Source organism: Ursus arctos, unplaced genomic scaffold (genome assembly GCF_023065955.2).
Source record: "Ursus arctos isolate Adak ecotype North America unplaced genomic scaffold, UrsArc2.0 scaffold_32, whole genome shotgun sequence".
Classification (NCBI taxonomy): Eukaryota; Metazoa; Chordata; class Mammalia; order Carnivora; family Ursidae; genus Ursus; species Ursus arctos.
The window spans coordinates 23,146,547-23,166,527 of NW_026623008.1; the positions used below are offsets into that span (position 1 = coordinate 23,146,547).

Below are 19,981 nucleotides of genomic sequence, written 5' to 3' on the forward strand. Positions count from 1 at the left end.
CAAGATCCAGCTAGCAAGGACAGATGTCTGTGCTTAATAAAAATGGGGGGAAAGTTATGACTTAATAAATGCAGCTTGTCTGGAAGATAAAACTAGGGCCTGAGATAATCGAAAGGCCAGCTGTGAGGTCCGGGGTGGTGCCTGTAGTCAGAGCGCCAGCCCTAAAGCAGCGATAAAACACATGAACCTGGCCCCTGCCCTTCAGCTCCACCCCTGTAAATGGGACCAGCGCCGTGTGGGCCTGTCCCCCAAGACGCTTCTTCCTGGAGTACGGCGTGTACGTACACGTTCGCTGAACGAAGAAGAAATGAGTGGCTGAAAGGACGCGCAAATCGCACCAATGAACCTGCAGCTGGGAAGGTGGGATGGGACACATGGGACTCCAGAGTTTTGTCCTTTTATTGAAGCTTACAGTTTCACTGAACTTTTGGCCCCAAAGGAAAAAAAACACAAATAAAAAAAGAGCATTGGCAGTGGGAGGAGGCAACTGTCCCCTGGGGACTGAAGCCAAGCAGAGAATGGCAGGCAGGGGAGCAGGCCACGCTGCAGAAGGGGAGCCTGGCCAAGGATGCCCAGAGAGCAGACTATCCGAGCTCCCTGAGCAGGGACGGCACCCAGGCAGCTAGAAGTCAACACGCGTGGACTTGGGGTGCAGGGCTGGTGGAACCCGAGCCACTTGGTCCCGTGCACAAACCCCTCTCATGCTTGGTTAGCTTCCACTTTGGAGAAACTGGGTTCATCGGACAAGACGGTATGGGTGAGGGGGCTCAGGTGTTAATGGCAAGAGGCTGTCGGACACTTACCGCTGGTGTCAGGGCGCAGAGGGGACAGCTGGAGGCTGGAGCTCAGCTGACTGGACACTACTCGCTCCACTGCAGTGACTGACATGTGCTCCTGCCACAAGGCTGGGCCATTTCAATGCTCAGGGCTCTAAGGACACTCAGCTTCCAGTCCTCTCTTAAGTCAGGCCACTACCTGTGTGGCCTCAGCCCAGGTCCCCACGATTTGGTGACGGGGACACGGGACTCCTGGCCCTCTTCGGAAACAGTGCGGCATCAGGCAAGGGAGAATCTTTATCTAGGAGGGGCAGGAAAAGAGGAGAGGCCCACACGCCTCTCCCACTTTCAGGAGCCAGGAAAGGTCCCTGGCACACTCCACTCTCTCCAGACGGGCTGGCTCAGAGCATCCGAGAAGCTGTCATGGTGACGAAGTCCTCGAAGCTGAGCCGAATATTGCCCTGCACGGCGGTGTCCTTCTCCCGGAAGGCCTCAGTCAGCACCTGCAGCTGGGTGCACACCTGGATGAAGCGGTCTAGCTGCATGGCGGGGTTGGCAGAGCGCGGGCAGTAGCGGGAGACCAGGAGCTGCGTGAACTGGGGGCTCAGGTTGTAGCCCATCTGGGACAGAGCTGCGGAGGAGGGGCACAGAGAGCAGACACAACACCCTGCCGTGAGCACCGCCATCAGCCAGCTCTGTGGAGCCCGGCAGCGCAGGGACTTTGAGGAGAGGAGTACCAACACAGAGAGAGGACAGAAGTCCCTAGGGTCTGTCCGAGATGGCGGGAGCCCAAGAGGGGCTCTGTCTGGATGCTCCCCTTAGCTGGAAAGCCCCAATCCCTTTCTCCAAATCTCCATGACTCTCTGTTCAATGGGGCCCACAGGGTCCCAGAATGACACGGGGCTAGCCACGCTCATCTGTGACTCAACTGCGTTACAGAAGGACGCCCCTGCCCAGGGCGGCCATGAGAGGCAGTGTGGCACAGAGGAGGACAGGACAAAGGCCGGATCTGGAGTCAAGACAGCCCCTTGGCAAGTGGCTTAGCCTTGCTAATCCTCTGTCTTATCATCTCCAAAGTGGGGCTAATACTTACCTTGTCGGTTCTAGTAAGGACTACAAGAGGGGGTCCTGTAAAGCACTTAGCACAGTGCCTGACACATAACTAGCCCTCGGTGTTATTTCTTTAAACGAATCAAATCATCATCATTTCCCCAGGCAAGGGTGCTGCGCGGTTCTAAGGTCACGGCCTATGTGCTACCCTGTCCCCCCACCTGGGGGGCTTCCTTTCTTCCTCTCTGCATATCCACCAGCCCAGGCTAAAAGCTCCTCTTTTGCTTAGGCAAGCTGCCTGAACTCAGCCTTGGTTTTCGCATCTGCTAAAGGGCAGTAAGAAGAGATCCCTCACGTAAGAGTGGGGAGTGACAGACAGTAGCTATCACGTGGGGAGTGAATGATGTAACACAGTGCCCGGCCCACAGCAAGCAGTCAATAAATGTACATTTTCTTGTGACAGTATCACCCTTACCAATCTCCATGACAGGACCGGGCGAAAGAGGAAGTGATCGGTACAGGTCACGTCCTTTCCCTTCAACCAGGGCACAGCCATAGTGAGCTCACCCCCACCCACAGAGCTCCTTAGTTTTACTGAAATCCATGGCTGGGACAAGGGGCTCGGTTCTCTGGGGAGCCCTTTCTCCCTCCCAGGTGGCAAAGCTCCCTGTCAGATTCTTGCCACCCCCACCAACCGCCCATCTTCTAAAGTCAGCATCAGAACCAGACCTGGAGCTGTGACCTCAGGTCATCTTAGCCGACTGTCACTTTTAGCGTGCTCTGGGTCCCACAGTTGGGAAGGAATGGCCTTCTAGCCAAGCTGGCAACAGAAACCACCTTTCTGAGTCCCTGTGCAGGGCTCTTTCCACTCAGCATGCTAGAAACCAGAGAGGAAAGAGCCACACCAGCCACCCTGGGCTGCCGAGCTCCCACCCCGAGGCCCCCACCGGCCAGGTCTACCTCAGCCAGCACCGCCAGGAGTGCCGTCCCGAGGGGAGTCCAGCCCTCATCCCAGAACCAGGTGTTCCCTTGCCCTGGATCCTGGCTCAGCGCCCCAGCCAGATCACAGACAGGATGGGCAGTGGGCCTGTGCCGAGAGCAGCATTTTACAGTGCGCCCGGGCATCTGGCAGTCAGAGGCGAGAATACACCGGCATCCCCGTCACAGGGGGTGACCTGAGAAGGGGAGCTCCGCCTGTGCCCCAGCCCTCACCTTGCTGCAGCTCCGCGTAGCTGATGGAGCCGGAGCGGTCCCGGTCATACTGCTGGAAAAGGTTCTTCCACTGCTGGATGAACTTCCACAGGGCGGAGAAGCCATAGACGTCGATGCGGCCTGACTTCGTCTTGTCAAACATGTCTTGGGTGGAGACGGAATGGAGGGAAGAAAAGCTTCAAGACTGACGGCCAAGGGTCCTCGGGTAGCACCCCGGCCAGAGGAGGAGACCCCACAGAACCACAGGCCTGAGGCCCAGAGGGCTGTACCCGAGACATAGTCTCATCAAGTGGGGACGAGCTCCCGCCCCTGGCCACCCTCAGCCCTGGCCCTTCCAGAATTGCATTTTCTCTGCACATCTGGCAGCTGACCCCACTCTGTGCCATCTGCTACCAGTGCAGGGAGTCCCATTCTGCAGAATGGAAAACTGAGCCTGTGAACAGGGTCTGGAAGTTGAGAGAAGATCTAAGGGAAAGAGCTCTCAGCCTAGAGGATCTCACCTTGAACCCAACTTCCTGCCTGAAATCCTCCCAGGCTGGAAGATTTCTCCAAATAGTGGCCCACCCACCGTCAGGTATCCGGTGGCTCGGCCCCACCTCGAGCCCGCAGCCCACAGGGACCGGCTACGACTCACTTATCATCATGAGGCATGTCTCGTCATTGAAAGAGGACCAGTTGGAGTTGACCAGAGCCTGCTTCAGCTCCTTGATGGAGATGTAGCCACTGTGATCGGAGTCCACGGACTGGAACCAGGAGTAAGCCTCAGGATCCACATTGGGAGGAACGCCACCTACAGGAAGGGGTGCAAACCTGAAGAGTCAGAAACCGGTCTCAAAGCCAATCTGAAGACATGCTGGGGAAGGCCAGCCTCGGTGCCTCCCTGGGGACAGGTTTTCCTTACCCACAAAGCCTCACAGTCCACCTACCCCGTCTTCCATCAAGCCAACAGCCTTACTCTGATGAAGGCTCAGAGTTGAGTCTCCGAGCGTAGACTTAACAAGTATCTATAGCTGGCTTCTACCCCATGAATCTGCTGGGCTCTTCCTACAGTGTTCCAGTCACTTCTCTCTTTGATCTTAAGTTTCTAGGGAATAAGGACTTTCCAGCTGACTAAGAATGCTCTGAAAAGAAGGATTCTCTCTTCCCCACAGACTGGAACCCAAAAATGTTTGCTGAGCCGTTGACACGCACAGCCCAGAAACAGATATTTTGAGAGTCACAGCAGCAGGGGGCTCTCTGGTGTGGAAACCAGGTCTGACCCATGTCTGATTTCCCCAACACAAAGACAGTGGACATTCTATCAGGAGCCACCAGAGCGTACATGGCCACGGAACTCCACCTCTTCTCGTTCCCCATCAGCTCCAATGCATGACCCCATCCCCAAAGCTCTCTGGAGACATCTGTGACACCTCCCCACCCGCATGCACCCAGAGGACTGCCCAGTTCCGCACCTCCTCCCCACTGCTATACACCTGCCCGGGTTCCGACACCTCTCACGTGGATTGTTGTAACAAACCAAAAGGCGTAGCCAAATCACCCTTACAGCTACTCTCCACCACTCTTCGCCTGCTACCGAGTGATCTCTAAAATCCAGCTCGGTTCTAACCCCTTCCCCCGCCCCGCCTCAACTCAAAATTCTTTCAAGGCTCCCCACTGCCTACAAAATAGTCCAGCAACCTTAATCCAGCATGCCAGGTCCCCCCGCAATGTGGTCCACTCTTGCCCACCTCTCCCACTCTGTCCCCCTCACAGCTCTGTTCCAGCCCAGATGAAGCATTAGACTCGCTCTTTGCCATCCCTGCTTATTCCCACCATGGAGGCTTTACTCACTGTTCCCTGCCACAGACCCCTTCTCCCTCATCTCTTTGCATCATTTCCTGTCCCCCTACAAAACCCAAATAAAATGCCATTCCTTCCATAAAGCCTTCCCTATTCTACCATCTCTGGACAGGCTTCCTTCCCCTCTCCTTTGCACTCCTTCTCTCTTATGGACCTGATCTCCTGTGTACATGATTTCTTCTACTCTCTTCCAGGTTAGAGTTGGAGCAAGCTGTGGGCAAGCTACAAGCCTAACTCATTTCCGAGTCCCCAAGGGCTAGCACGGAGCCAGACCCAGATAGGGAAGGTGCTCCATTTATGCCAGAGCTGGCCTTGTGGTTCAAGTCCCAGCTCCCGCATTTGTGGCCTTGGTCTATTTAAATTCTCTGTTTCAGTTTTCTTATCTGCAAAGTGAGGACAGGAGTACCTACTTCACAAGGTTACGGTGAAGACATCACATATGAAAAGCCCGATGTCAGCATCCAGTACAATCTAAGCAATACCTCACTGCTGACCATCGGTGCTGCTACTGCGGTTCAAACAGCTTCGTGTGTCTGTCAGAGGTGGAGGAAAGGATCTTTCATTTGGAAAGACACGCAGGGTGAAAAAGGGGTGGGAGGTGAAAGTGGAGAAGCACAGAGTTCTATCACCAGAATTACGCAGTGTGGGAAAGCCGACAGAGTGAACTGGCCACCAAAAGTCTCCTTCCCACAAGGCAGCCTCAGAGGCAGCCACGGGCCATGGTGGAGCACAGAAGCCACCACCTCGTCCCAACGGTGAGGCCCAAAGAAGGTCTGCTTGACTGAGGGCCTAAGCTGACCTCCGTGGATGGAAAACCCAAGCAGGTCCCACAGCGCCCTCCTGAAAGAGCAGCTGTGCCACAGGGAGCGAGGGCCGTGGCCCCGGGCAAGAGAGTCCCTGGGACATGGGGTCAAGGCAGTTTGCACGAAAGAGCCCAGGCTCTGGAAGCAAAGAGCTCTGATCCTCACTAGCTTGTGTGGCTTTAGACAAATGATTCCATTTTCTGAGTCCTGACTGCCCCATCTGAAAACGGACCTACTTCCAGGGCTGTGTGATGTGTAACTGAGGTAACAGCAAAATAAAGCTTTGGCAAAGGGCCTGACAACGTGTGCGGGCACATCTTCCCAGAGGAAGGGCTGTCTGAAAGGAGGAGAAAAGAGCTGCGAGGGGAAGAAGAGAAGCAGGCAGCAGGGGCAGAGTGTGTTCAGGGGAACTCCAACGGGACTCGGGTGGACGGCGGGGACAGTCCACGGCAGGTGTGGAGGCTGGAAAGGCCCACGGGGTCTCGAGCACCTTCAGGATCCTTCCTGAGGGTGGGGGGGGCACCTCCCATGGGCAAATTTGTCTGGCAGAGCAGTGGAACTCACACTTTAGACCCTGGATTCATCCAGTGGGGCTGAGGTGGGGCCTCCCAGGTGACTCCCAGGCAGGTGAGCTCCAGGGAGGCACGAGCTGCGCTGGAGAAGAGGCCACGGAGGCCACGTGAGAGGAAGCTGCAGATGGGAGCAGCTAACAGTTGGAGGCACATCTCTCCTCTCTCTGCGGCTCCAGAGACGATCCCTGGCCTCGGGCCCCACAGGGATAAGCCTCACAGAGGAGGGCTCCTTTACCTGCACTGACCTCATGCAGGCTCACAGACAAGATTTCAGAAGGCTGAGGAACTCCATCACGACGCTGCTGAGCTGAAAGCAAACAGCCAGAAGCTCGGGGCTCTGACAAGATAAATGCCACTGACTCAGTGTTTGGAACCTCCAGGGTGTAAGCGCTCCCTCAGGGCCACCTGCCTGGGGATGCGTGCTAAGCTGTGGCAGCTTCCCCACGGGGCCGTTCCCAGGAGGCCCTGCAGGTGCACCGGAGTGGTTCTAGACTGCGGGCTTGGTCTCCTGGGAAGAAGCATTCTGTGAAGAGGCCGACTGAATGAGTCTGGGAGGAAACAGGGATCTAGGTACTCACCTTCCCTGACCCCCTGTCTGAGGTCACTCAGTCCTTTTCAAGGAGCCTGAAGCCCCCACCAAGAATCTCTCCCTCCAGTGAATCTCCAAGCCCCCCTCCCCCACCCTGTCCTCCCCTTGTCCAGTACCTCACCTTCGGCATCTCTGCTCTTTACCCTCCCTGCGTCCCATCATTCTGCTGCTGCCTCACTATCTCTCAGGGATGAGGCCCTCACCACAAGTGCTACCACATTACATGCGGAATACTTCTCTGCTGAGAACATGCCAGAATAAGTCCTCTCACAGAATATTGCATTTTAAGCCCTTCCTACCGTACCCAGCATTTACCTGCACCTTCTCATCGAATCCTTATTAATGATCTTGTCGGGGAGTGGCATTCACCCATTTTACAGCTGTAGACATTGAGGCGTAAAGAGGTGAAATAATTCGGTCAGGTCAGGATGTGGCCAGATCTCAAAAGCCCAGGCTTGCAACAACTGCACTCTCTTGCCTTTCTATATATAGTGGCCAGTCTCCCTCACACAGAGATGGGCTCTCCCACGGCACACTGCTTCCAGCTGCTTGCTAATCCCAGCCTCTCCCTCCCCTGTAAGAGCGCTGCCCATCCCCTCCACTGCCTGGCGGCTTGCAGACTGTCCTGCAGGACAGACTGTCCACTCCCATCCCACCGATGTCAGGCTGGAGCAGGGGATGTGGCTTGGCCAATAGAACAGGACTAGAAGAGATGTAAAGTACTTCAACGCAGAAGCTTTTAAGAGGCACTGAGCTTTCCTGCTAACCCTCCCGATCTTCCGTGCCATGAGAACAGCCCACCCCAATTAAGGGCTGCTCCTTCCGCCCGCATCTGGAAAGACAAGACACGTGGCACAGAACCTCAGCAGCCAGATGCACAGCTACTGACACGTAAGCAAGAGTAAGTAAGTGCGAGCAAGCAATGGAAGGAAATGCTTGTTGTCGTCAGCCCAAGTGATTCTGGAGTAGTTTCCACAGCAAAGCTAACCTGCAGACTTCGCATTCTGCTGATGCAAGCGGGAGCGACAGGCAAGATGCAGGGTGCCAGAGACCCGGCTGCCTGCACACCCGCGGGAAGGGCAAGGATGGGCCCTGGAGAACTCAGACCAAGGTCAGAGGCGCCTGGAGTCCAAGATCCCTACTTACCTGGAGGAGGTCCCTGTCCATAAGGCCCAGGATGCTGGGCACCATAGGAATTCGGAGGCGGCTGACCATAGGGGCCCCCCGGGGCCGCTCCACCATAGAGTCCTCCTGGAGTCCCAGAGGGGAGTCCCCCAGGGTTGGGGTGTCCATAGGGTCCTCCACCAGCTGGCGGTCCATAAGGCCCTCCAGGGGCAGGACCCCCTCCATAACTGCCACCGGGGGGTACCCCACTGCCATACTGCCCTCCACCATGGGGGGGTCCAGGGTAGTAGGTGCCTGGAGGGGCTCCGGGCGCCTGTCCTCCAGCTCCTGGGCAGCCCTGCAAGAAGAGCAAACTATGAGTCAGAATGGCAAGGCCAGAACACAACCACAGTATGACACTTTATAGTTACAAAGCCCGGCCACTGCCACTCTTTCAACTAATCCTAAAGGCAGGGCTGGAATTATGACCTCATTGCTCAGATGGACAACCTGAGGCTTCTAGAGAAGAGAAAACCTACCCAAGATCATACCACCAATGACATGTGGAGTCAGGGCTGGAATCCTGCCCTCCTGGCTCCCCTTTCCGTCACACCAAAGGGCTCTATGACGGCTTGGGATCGTGTCTGGTTTGCCACTTTCTCCGCAGCCCCCCGTGTTGAATGCATACTCAGTAATTAATTAATGGGTGAATGAGGAGGCAAATGAATCAGCCCCAACCCCTCACCCTGTGCTACTTCCATCTCTACCTGGACAAGTCACAGTGCAGATGCGATCTCCACCCCACCCCGACGCCCGTCAATCACGAGCAATATACCCGCAGCATGGGCTCATGTGCAGGATGTCTTCCTGAGCCGAGAGTAGCTCGAGGTACAAAAGCATGACCCCTTCTCACTCGTGACTCTGAGACAGGCAGGGGACACCCTGCTCCTCAGGCACCCTGGTACCATTGGTAAGAGTCAAAAAGACCAGTTTGAGTTCAGGTCTGCCACTTCCTGACTGGACTAATGACTTCCCCTCTCTAAGCCTCAACATCCTTTGTTCTAAATGGGAATAGAACAGTGCCTACCTCCCAAGTTGGTATGTGAACGAAATGAGACCAGTCATGTGAAGCGCTCTGACACAGGAGGAAACCCCAGTCCAGAAAGACTGTGTGGAGCGGCTGGGACCCAGGCCATTTGTCCATTAGCGCAGACAAGGGGGCGTTCCCTCTCTTGTCCATGTCCCCACACCACCAGCCAGGGATCCCCAAACTCAGCATGCGACTGCAACTGCCTACATGCCAGAGCGCAGCCCCAACACGGCTGCAGACAGGCCAGGCTCACAGGCACGGGGAGCAGCTGCGCCTGGCTCTGAGGAAGGTACCATCTAGACATGTTCTAGATAAACCTAGAAGGCACACGAGTGGCCTCGCCGCTGAGAGCCTGGACTTGCTCTTTTTATCATGTTTGATAGCTTCTGGGACACTTTCCCTCAAGGCTGAAGCCAAACACTCACTTCATCTAAAGGACGTCTGCTGGCTCAAGGAAGGGGGGCTTCTTGGGGGGGGGGGCAGGAAGCAGGTCCTTCCACCTTCCCCACTCAGTACGGTGGGTGCTCTGCTGCCCTGGAAGCCGCCAGAGCTGGCAGCAAGACTTCTCTATGGTGAAGTCACAGACCAATCTCAATTCAAAACTCTGCACTCGCCAGCTGAGTTCTCACCGTGGGCCCCTGGCTTAAGCTCTCCGAGCCTGCTCCTTCCCAAGTAAAATACAGTAATCTCTCCGGCACTGGATCGCTCTGCTGATGACAAGACAAAAATGCAGCAGAATTTTGTCAGTCTAACTTTTAGCTAAAGACTCTTCTGATAAAATAAAAATTTAAAAACGGATAAAAGAAAGTGGCTTCGGTTGAAGCATGGTGGGGGTGCCAGAGCCCCGACCATGCAGGGTCCCCTCCTTTGCCTGATCCTGAGGGGGCTCTGCAGATGCCTCAGAATGACTCGAAAGACTGTCTGAAAACCACTGATATCAGAAACACGTTCTTACAACAGTGCCTGGTGTAAAGCAAAGGATCTCTAAATCTTGGCTGCTGTGCTATGACTCAGCAGCAGCAAAGCCCTGGGCCAGGTCAATTCTTGGGGAGGGGGTGTTTAAGGTGTGAAACGGTCTGAAGGAGCTCCCAGTTAACCGCAGAGGCATGGACGCGCTCTCCAAAACATCTCACAAAACAGCATAAGGAATCGGGTGTTTCAAGTGGACGCACAAGCCGTGCGCCCTGAACCAGAAAGGAAAGAGGGTGAAGTCGAGGGAGTTTCCATGAGAAAGCAGCGTCTGAGCTGGGACGAAGAACGAACGAAAAAGATTCCAAGGGAACTGGAGCAATGTGATAGGAGGGGTGCCTGGGAGGTGGTCGTCTAACCCCTTCGGTTTCTGGACGGGGAAACTAAGAAGAGGGAAAGGGACCTCCTCAAGTCGCACGGAGCTGGAGGCAGAGGTGGAGCCAGACCACGTCCCACGACACCCGGGCCCAGTAACTCCCGCTGCTCCGTGCTACGGTGCTCTTTCCTTAAGCAATAGGGCACAGGACGCCCGCGCAGGATGGAGAGGGCGGTGGGGACCCTGCAGAGTCTGGGCACACCTAAAGAACAGGCTGGACGCCAAGCCAAGAAGCAGCTGCTCCACAACCAGCCCTGTGAACAAAGCAGTAAACTGTCTCTGGCCTCAGGCACCCGAGGCCCAGGCCTTTGCCCTGGGAAAGGCCCCTCAACCAACACAGCTGGTGCTTCTAGGCAGGGCTTCTGACCCTCCCGTGATCACAGTCAGGCCCCCAAACCCTCTCCTCCCTGCCCTGTGTTAGAGCCCTCACCTATACAGGGGACAGAGCGCCTGGACAAACACACAGGTGCTACCGGCAGAATCCTGCCAATAGTCCTGTAACAGAAAAGCGGAAGCTATTAGTAGGCTGCTTTTCAGACGAGGAAACTGAGGTACGCAACCGCAATGACTTCATCTAGCAAGCATTTAGAGAGTGTACCGTACCAGGCATGGGGCGCAAAAAAATAGGGCCTGTCCCTAAGAGTCCCATCGGTGATTTGGATATGGTTTGATCGGTGCCATCAGAAAAGTCTACTTAAATGCTATCGAGGAGGCACAGAGGAATTTGTTCTGTTTGTTGAATGGTGGATGCGCAATCAAATGAAGCAATGCGTGAAGTGGGTCAAGGAAGGCTTCCTGGAGGAGGCAGGAGTGATACTGGAGCTGACCTTGAAGGATGCCTAGGCATTCCCCAAAAGGAAAGCAGGAAAGGACATTCTGGACAGGAAGGAGAAGACAGGCACAGGCCTGTGAGTGAGCGCAGACAGGTGGGGGGATGGCTGAAAAGCAGGGGCGGGGCAAGAATGCCCCCAGAAAGGCAGGCTCTTTACACTTCCCTTGACCAGGCTCCCCTCCTGCCGCATTTCAGTTAGAGGGTGAGTTACTGGTGTCTTAACGTACTTTCTGTCTGTATCTCCTCCACGCAACAGTGGGCGCCCCAAGGCCAGACACTGGGCCTCATTCATCAGGGTCCCCAGGGGCCAGCACAGGGCCTGGCACCTGCAAGCCTCCATAAATATTTGAACAGCTGAGTCCCGCTCTGAAGACTTTGGGCTTTATGCCTGAGGAAAGAGAGTGCCATAGAAGGGTTTCCAGGAGAGGAGGAACGCGATCAGAGCCTTGTTTCGAGAATTAACCAGCAGCGGGGCGGAGGATGAGCTGGCGGGGGAGGCAGCAGCCCAGGTGCCAGGCAGGGAGGGCTTCCGCCAGACAGCGGACTTAGACACGGAGAGAACAGGATGGATTCTGAAGCTATTTCAGAGATAGGCTAGACATGACTTGACGACTAATTCGATTAGGGAGGAGATGGAGGGGGACAGAAAGGCAAGGGTTTAGCATGACTCAGGTATCCAGAGTGTACAGATGAAGCGGAGCCACCAACTGAGGCAGAACCCAGGCCGGGGAGGAAGTCTGGGACGATGGTTCCAGGGTCACTGAGTTGCTAGTGAAGGTCTGAACCAGACATGAAAACCGGAGTCCCTGACTCCCTGTTCTTTGATGCTACTCCACGCTGTCAAGCCTTTCGAGACTTTTTCCAAGAGCATTTCATGTTGATCAACACAAGATTGTGAGTGAATGAATGAATGAATGAAAGAAAGAAAGAAAGAAAGAAAGAAAGAAAGAAAGAAAGAAAGAAAGAGAAGGGCAGGTAGACAGGAAGAGCAGCAATCATGGTTTCTGAAGCATCACAGAAAACTATCCATCGGTCTTTTTTTTTTCCCCCCAAGATTTTATTTTTAAATAATCTCCACACCCAACGTGGGTCTCAAACTCAACCCCGTGATCGCGAGTCGCAAGCTCCGCACCCCCGCTGAGCGAGCCCACCAGGCGCCCCTCCCTTACTGATGGCACACAAACTACATCCGATACACCAGGGTGGGGGAGGGGCAATACCATTCTCCTGAGGCTCTGCTATGTGCTTCCAGTTCCTCAGGCTCCCACTGATCCCCAGTCCTTCGAGGGAAGCACTATTAACCCCATGTTACAGATGAGAAAATGAAGGGCCCGAGTTTCTGAGCATGCCTGTGATGATGCAGCCAGAATGGGGGCGCTGGGATTCAGAACAGGGCCTCTACGCTACTCCCCTCTGCTCTGTTCCCTCAACTGTGACTGAACAGGGACTGTCCTCAACGTAACTGACCGACGTGACAGATGTCTACAGTGGACAGGTGGAAGGGGGAAGGGCTGGATTAGGTGAACTTTCAGAGGCTTCCAGCCCGGAGATCAGGGAGACTTGGAAGAACCCTACTCTTTTCTCAGCCCAGCACCTAGACCCAGTCTGAGAGGCACAGTGCTGCAAGGGAGTCTCTTGGGAGACGATGGACTCTCTGCGGCACCATCTCGGATCTGTTCGCACTCCCGCAAGTGGTGGGGAGCTCCCCTCCCCCTAAATAACCCACTCAGGAAGTTCCCTATCTTCTTTTGGCTCCAGGGTTCGTTCTTCTACCCCCAAGACCCCTGTGAAGTTCAGAGATATCAAAGTTGGGTCTGTGCGGAGTCCTGATGGGGAGGGGCGTAGGCTTGCAAAAAGAGGCTTGTGCTCTGCCGCTGCCCCTCAGGCGTCGGCTGGAGGAGAATAAAGCACATTCTAAGGGGTTAAACAATCAAGAAGACAGAAGAGATCTGGACATTCGCCAGCGGAGCCTCCTCAAATATGTAAAGGCCAGAAACCTGCAGCCAATGAACACTGGGCCAAGAACTGTCCCAAGACTTCAATTACCGCCTGTGTGCTGACGCTCCAAAATCCTGCTGTCCAGCGTCCTCTCTCCTGAGCTGCTGAGCCACGTAACCAACCACCTCCTGGACCTTCCCTCCAAATCTATTCCTCCCTCTGTGTCCCCACCTCAGTGAATGGTACCTCCCACCCAGTCCCCCAAACCTGAAGCCCTAGTGCCCTCCTGGGCACCTCCTCTTTCCTCCCCTCCACCACCCCAATTAGGCACTGAGTTTCTCAATCCTACCTCCCACACGCTTCTCAAATCCACTTTCACCAGGCCGCCGTTCTCTCTAATCAAGGGTACCTCATCAGCTTTGAGACGGGCCTCCCTGCCTCCAGCGTCCCCTGCTTCGGTTCATTCTCACAGTGCCCCATGGCACCAGCTCCAAAGCACAAATAAGACTCTTCTACTGCTCCCTCATTAGTCGGGATGAAGTCCACACTCCCCCAAAAGGCGTACAAAGTCTTTGAGGATTTGGCCCCTTCTTACCTTTCTGGTCTCATTTCTTAGTCCCTTCCCCTTCTTCACTTGGTATTGATCTCCTGAAATTCCTCCAAAATATGGGCTCTCATCTGCTGACCTTTGTGCGCGCTGTTCCCTCTACTTTCTTCAATCGGCTAATGCCTACTGGTGATTCAGCTTCTGGCTTCAATGTCACCTCCTTTAAGAAGCCTTATTCCCGCACACGCTTAGTTAGGCATCCGTCCTGTGCTGTCCCAGTACCTTACACTTACTCCCATTTAACATTTATCACACTGATTCCACAGTTTATCTATTTGTATCACTCTTTCCTTGGAGTATTACTATATGCCAAACACCACACCAAGCACTTTACATGGATTATCTCCTTTAATCTTTACAGTAACTCTTGAGATAGGTACTCTTATGACCCCATTTTAAAGAAGGGGAAAGTGAGTCCTGGACTTTGGCAAGAAATTTCTGTGAGGAAATGGCAGAGCAGGGATGTGCAGCCAAATCTCTCAGTCTCAGAGACTAAGCTCTCAATCACTGAAACCCATTAAACTGGCTCCCCGATCCAGGACCACAGGGTACTTGAGTTTCACTACCCCAACACCCAGGCCATGCTCGAGGACCCCGGGGCTGGAGGCAGTGGAAAATTAGTTTTGGCTCCTAACAATAGGTTGGAATCCTGCAAGGCTATGTTCTGGGTAGAGGGGAGGCAGCACTAAGCCTTTGGATGCTTTGAAACAACCAGGTATTTCCTTGGAATATCCTGGACCAGAAGCTGCACCGGTGGGGGATAAAAGCACCACTTCTTCTATTCTAGACCCATTTCTCTCCATGCTCCTTTTCAGTATTTCGCTCTGAGCAGAAGCCCAGGCCGTGGGGCATAAGAGCAATCACAGCCGCAAGGGCCGCCACCAGGCCCTGGCACACACTTGCTATCAACAATGTGCCAAGCTCGCTGCGAGCTTTATCAGTCTGTCTTCATTTCAGCCCTATGAAGTAGTATTCCTCCCTTTTTAATGGTTGGTCCAAGGGCATACAACTATTAAGTGCTAGAAGTAGAATACTGCCTAGTTGTATCCAACCTGGAAGTTCGGGCTCTTAATTTCTATGTCACCGCCTCTAGCATGCATACAAAACACCTCCAGAAGCTTATTAAGATGTAGCCTCCTGGGCCCTTCCTGGGCACAGAATAGGTCTGAGGTGGAACCCAAAATGTGCACTTCTTTTTTGTTGTTGTTGTTGAAGATTTATTTATTTATTTGAGAGAGAGGAGAGAGTGCGACAGGCAGGCACAGAGGGAGAGGGAGAGAGAATCCCAAGCAGACTCTGGGCTGAGCACAGAGCCCGACACAGGGCTCATATCTCACAACCCTGAGATCACAATCTGAGCCAAAACCAAGTCAGATGCTCAACTGACTATGCCACCAGCACCCTTGTTTAAAAGTGTGCTTTTTAAACAAGCTCCTAGGTGATTCTGATACAGACCATCCAATGCACCACTGCAATGTTTGCCCAACCTGTGTTCCTCAAGAATACTCGTGTTACCAAAAAATGACCAGAAATTTTAGAAAAAGGGGGTTGGGGATGGGAGGGAGTTCCGTGGTTAAATAAGTTTAAGAAATACTGCATACTCTATCCCTCTCTGGCAAATTTACAAAGCATATTAACAAGTTAAGAATTCTGAGAGGCCTCACGTTGAACAAACTTATTCAGCTGTATTTCACAGAGTATTTCCCAAACTTATTTAACCACAGACTCCTCCTCTATTAGCAATACCTATTAACATTTCATAATACCCAACAAATGAAATGAAGCTTCAGAAGCCCTGCTAGGTTATACTTCCTCCTAACTAACCTCAGCCCATGCTAGCCTCTTTTTGTCTACCTCTGCTAAGTATGAAACGAAAGGAGTTCTAAGTTACAGTCCTGGCCTCACTCCCTCACTTGCTATACTGTGACCTTGGGCAAGCCACTTTAACCTTTTTGGGCTCCTTCCTCAGCTATAAATTGGGGATAATAATCTCTGCTAGCATGCTTACTGGGCCTTCTTCACTGGGATTAAAAAGGTCCAAATACTATGTACAAAAGCCATACAGGGCTGCACTCCCTCACCATTCTTTTGGCATGTGACTGTACTCAGTTGAGCGTTTCTAATATCCCATATAATTTTGTTTTCCAATTTTCCCTGCGTGGGTTTTACCTCCTAAATTAGTATGATCTTGGGCAACTCAGGAGCCCTCCCTAGGCTTCAGTTTCTTAAAATACAGGTACGATTTTGAGGACCCTCCTGGCACTGACCTTCTAGGAGTCGAGAAAAAAATCCAAATACTAAAATACTGTTACACTCTTAGAAGTACCAAATACTTTACAAGCGTGACTTCATTACTATTCATGACAGCTCTCTGAAGTAGACCCTATTATTGGGCCCAATTTTACAGAGGGGGAAACTTAGGCTCACAAAAACAAAATACCCTGCTTAATGGCTCATAACTGTTTAAGTGACGGAGCCAAGGTGTGAACCTTCTTCTGCCTCCAAGTTAACTGAACCACTCTACCGATCTGTCAACCAACAACGGATTCTGGCCACAGAATCACTTTGCTGTGGTGTTCCTGGATGGATCAAAATGGGCTGGGGAGCGGGGAAGAGGCATTTGCTGACAGCTTCCGGGTTCTGCTGCCTGCCCGGAGACTGCAGGTTAAGTTCTGTGTCTTCTCTGGGTTTCACTTTTCCTATGCGTGAAATGGAGGTGTTAGACTAAGTAAACAAGGTCACTTGAGGAACCTGCGGAAACCACAGATTCTCCGGATCATTCGCATACAGTACGTCAGGGGTGTATTTTTATCTGACGCCCCGAACGATGCCGACGAAACCAGTACTCTACACGTTCTGTTGGCGTTGCTGAGCCCGCCGGGAGCCCCCGCGGGAGTCCTGAGAAGGTGTGGGGCCCCGGCAGAGACCAGCCTGATTACGTGGGGTCCAAGGTCCCCAAATCCTCAAGGGCGCGACGTCAGAGGGGGCGCGACGAGACCTCCCAGACCTGTAGTCCGGCGTGACGTGAGACAGGCGCGACTGACCAGCCCTTTCGCCTTCTCTGCCGCGCGCGACCTCGCTAAAGCCAACCTCAGCGTGGGAAGGGCGCGGAGAATACCAGGAGAAAGCAAAGCGGGGTCCGGGCCTGGACTCGGCGAGGCCCCTACCTGGAATCGCCCGCCCCCTCCACACACTCACCTGCCCGTACGGGTAGCTGGCCATGGCGACTCGACGTCACACGTTGGCGAGGGGCGGGGCTTCCCGGTCCTAAGCCTGCCCCGCCTGGGCCTGGGGGGTGGGCCCGCTTCTGATTGGATGTCCCCGGTTGTCAATCCTGGGCGCAAGGGTCGACGGAAGTGACGTTCTAGGGCGGCGGTCGGGTGCCTCAGGGACAGGCCCGAGACGCCAAAGATTGGGTGAAAGTTTCCGGAAATCTCGTTCGCTTACTGGAGGGGCTGTTCCTCCCTTTCCTGCCCTAGCTTAGGCCCCAGGGCTGCTCAGGCATGGGTATTTAGTGAGAAGCTTGGGTCGGTTGTTGTAGCGGTGGCCATGTTTTAACCTGGCAAATGGGACACCTGATAGTGGGTAGTTGCGTTCGTCACTGTAAGTTTCCGCCCGCCAGAGGAGGGCTCAGGCGGTTGCCGTGACAACCGGGAACAGATGTAGGCCTCCTGGACAGGGTGAGGCAAGGGCGGAAGTACTTCGCTCTAATGTTAAGACACCAATTAGTAGCTTTAGAGTGAGATTTGTGGTCTTTGCGGAGGAAAATCCCAAGCCATCAAAGTGAGAGGAAAATTAGATCATCTGGGGTCTCTTCTTTCATAAAACGGGGATACTGTGGTCCAGAGAGGCAGTGACTTGCCCTAGTTCACAGTAGGTTGGGGCAGAGGTGGCCCAGAACTGGTGTCAATGGACGCCATTATAATGATTAATCCCCAAAGTAAGTCCACTTCTGGTTACTGAGTGACCACATAAAGTCATGTACTTACTTGCTCTTGGTGGTTCAGGCTCTGCACTTGTTTGCATGCCTATTTGACGAATTGTTAAGTTCTTCCGTGTGGGCATAGATTGTATGTGGCTTTACTGGTCATATCCCCTGTACCTAGTACAGTGCTTGGCACTGTATTTTTTTTTAATCAATAAATTAATAGTGTTATGAGGTGTTATCCATTCCAGCCCATCTATCTAACCATCTAGGCAGGCACTTTCCAAAATCGCTCATCATACTACTTGTCCATTGGACAATGGCTACAATGGCTCCTCTTCATCTGCATCTGCAAAAAAAGGCCCAACCTCTTCATTCCGGCACTCTAGGCCCTTCATAATATGACCCAACTTCACCTTGGTATTTGGTACTGTTACTGTGCTATATTCCAGGCTGCCTCATATAAGAGTTCTCTTTGATATTTTCCCCAAAACTGATTCCCCTCTTTCATCTCAGAAAATTCACCCAGTCTCTCAGGCAGAACCTAGGATTGTTCTAGGGTGGACTCTGTTTCTCCAGATGCTTTCCCACCTCCATTTGTTCCACTTCAAAAGTAGACCCACATCTCCTTTCTTCTCCCTGTTTGCACTATCACCCTAGTCCAAGATTCCATCATCTGTGGCCTGAATCATTGCAGTAGCCTCCTGAGCAGTGTCCCTGCTTTCGTTCTTTCTCCCACTCACTATTCTTCATGGAGCAGCCGAAGTGCTTGTCTTAAATGTAAATTAGATCATGTCTTTCCTGGGCTTACTTTCCTTCCCATAACCTACAATAAAATCTAAACTCAGCCTTATGACCTTCACAGCCCTATGTGACAAGACCTTGCCTGCATCTCCAGCTTCACTTCCTGTCCCTGCTGTCCCCCTCAGTTCACTCCAGCCACGCTGGCCTGGTCTCCAGCCCTGGAACTGAGCTCATTCTCACCTCCAGAGTTTTGGATGAGCTCTTCCCTCTTCCTGGAATGCTCTTCCCTTGGCTCTTCACTGGCTGGCTCCTCTTTGCCATCCAGGTTTCAGTTCAAATTTCACCTCCTTGGAGGGGGGCATTCCTTGACACCACATCCAAAGTAGCATTGCTCCCCCACATTCTAGTCATCTATCATATTACAATGTTTCATTTTTTCATAGTATTTGTCACTACTTGAATTGTCCTCTTTAAAGTTTACATGTATATTGTAGCATTGTCCTTTTCTTATTCTCTCCTATATCCCCAGTACCTAGAATAGTGTCTGGAATGAATTTAATAAATGTTATTAGATGTCATCATCGTCATCGTCGTCGTCCTGTATTGAATACTTACTGGGTGCCCGATGTTGTGCTAAGTACAAAGTGTTGTTCATTTCCACCGCAGTGCTTTGAGATAGATATTACTACTCATTTATAATGAGGAGCTGAGGCTGACGGAGGCGAAGTGACTTCCCTACTAGCAAAAAGATAAATGGAGAGGTCAGGATTTGAACCCAGGTCCACAGCCTTTAACTACTCAGGAGTTTAACTACTTAGTAGTCTTCTTTACCTTTGTAAGCCCCCTACCCAGTCCAAAAAAAAAAAAAAAAGGAGGTAGAATTGAATTGCAAAATCTCAGAGAGGAGGAAGTCCTGTAGTTTGGGCTGAAGGGCAAGGGGTATAGGTGACCCCCAGACTACAAACTGGGGTCATGTGATGTACATGTTCCTCCGCAAGTATATTCAACCTATTGAGTTCCCACCCCTTACCAGGCTGTTCTAGGTGCTGAGGATTAAGTTTCTATGAAGATCTCACACCCCTCACCCCCTCTGCCCAGCAAAAAGCTCCTAGGGAACATTCTGTTGGATGTCTGTGTTCCTTGGGGGCAAGAGCATCCAAGTCATCTCTCAGGCACTGAGACTAGCCAAAGCCAACGTCCAGGGCTGTGCCTCTGAGGACTTGGGGCAGGCCCAGGTGTGTTTATTTTGGAGCAGGCTGGATAACAGGAGATCAAGAATTCCAAAGACTGAAAAACACTCAACTCATTTCCAAAACCTCAACTACCTGAGGCAGACAGAGGTGGGTGGGAAAGTTCCTGTTATTGTTTCAGCTTTAGCCAAAGGGGAAAACTTGGATTCCAGCCCTTTTTAGAGCACAGAGCACTTTCCTGAGTTCATGGAAGCCTTGTGGTTGACCCATTAGAGGTGAGGCAAAGCTTGGTAATGGAAGGTCCATCCACTGGAAAATATCACCTCCCCTAGGGACACATCATTCCCCCCAGGCATCCTGGATCA

General features: G+C 52.9%; 1 protein-coding gene across 1 annotated transcript; it reads right to left on the bottom strand.

Moving 5' to 3' along the window:
• Positions 1–381: 381 nt before the first annotated feature.
• Positions 382–17,036, bottom strand: PEF1 (penta-EF-hand domain containing 1). Its single transcript, XM_026516820.4, has 5 exons — positions 16,956–17,036; positions 7,988–8,303; positions 3,673–3,828; positions 3,039–3,182; positions 382–1,407 (listed from the first exon to the last, which is right to left on the bottom strand). Exons 1-5 carry the CDS (start codon positions 16,977–16,979, stop codon positions 1,178–1,180), a joined length of 870 nt encoding a protein of 289 aa, XP_026372605.1. The 5' UTR covers positions 16,980–17,036; the 3' UTR covers positions 382–1,177.
• Positions 17,037–19,981: the final 2,945 nt, after the last annotated feature.

Coding starts and splice junctions, on each gene's coding strand:
- PEF1 (XM_026516820.4), bottom strand. CDS start 16,979: ATGGCCAGCTACCCGTACGGGCAG. Junction 3,829..7,987: donor TGGACAGGGACCTCCTCCAG/GTAAGTAGGGAT, acceptor CCCTTCCTGTAG/GTGGCGTTCCTCCCAATGTG. Junction 1,408..3,038: donor CTACGCGGAGCTGCAGCAAG/GTGAGGGCTGGG, acceptor CCTCCTCCGCAG/CTCTGTCCCAGATGGGCTAC.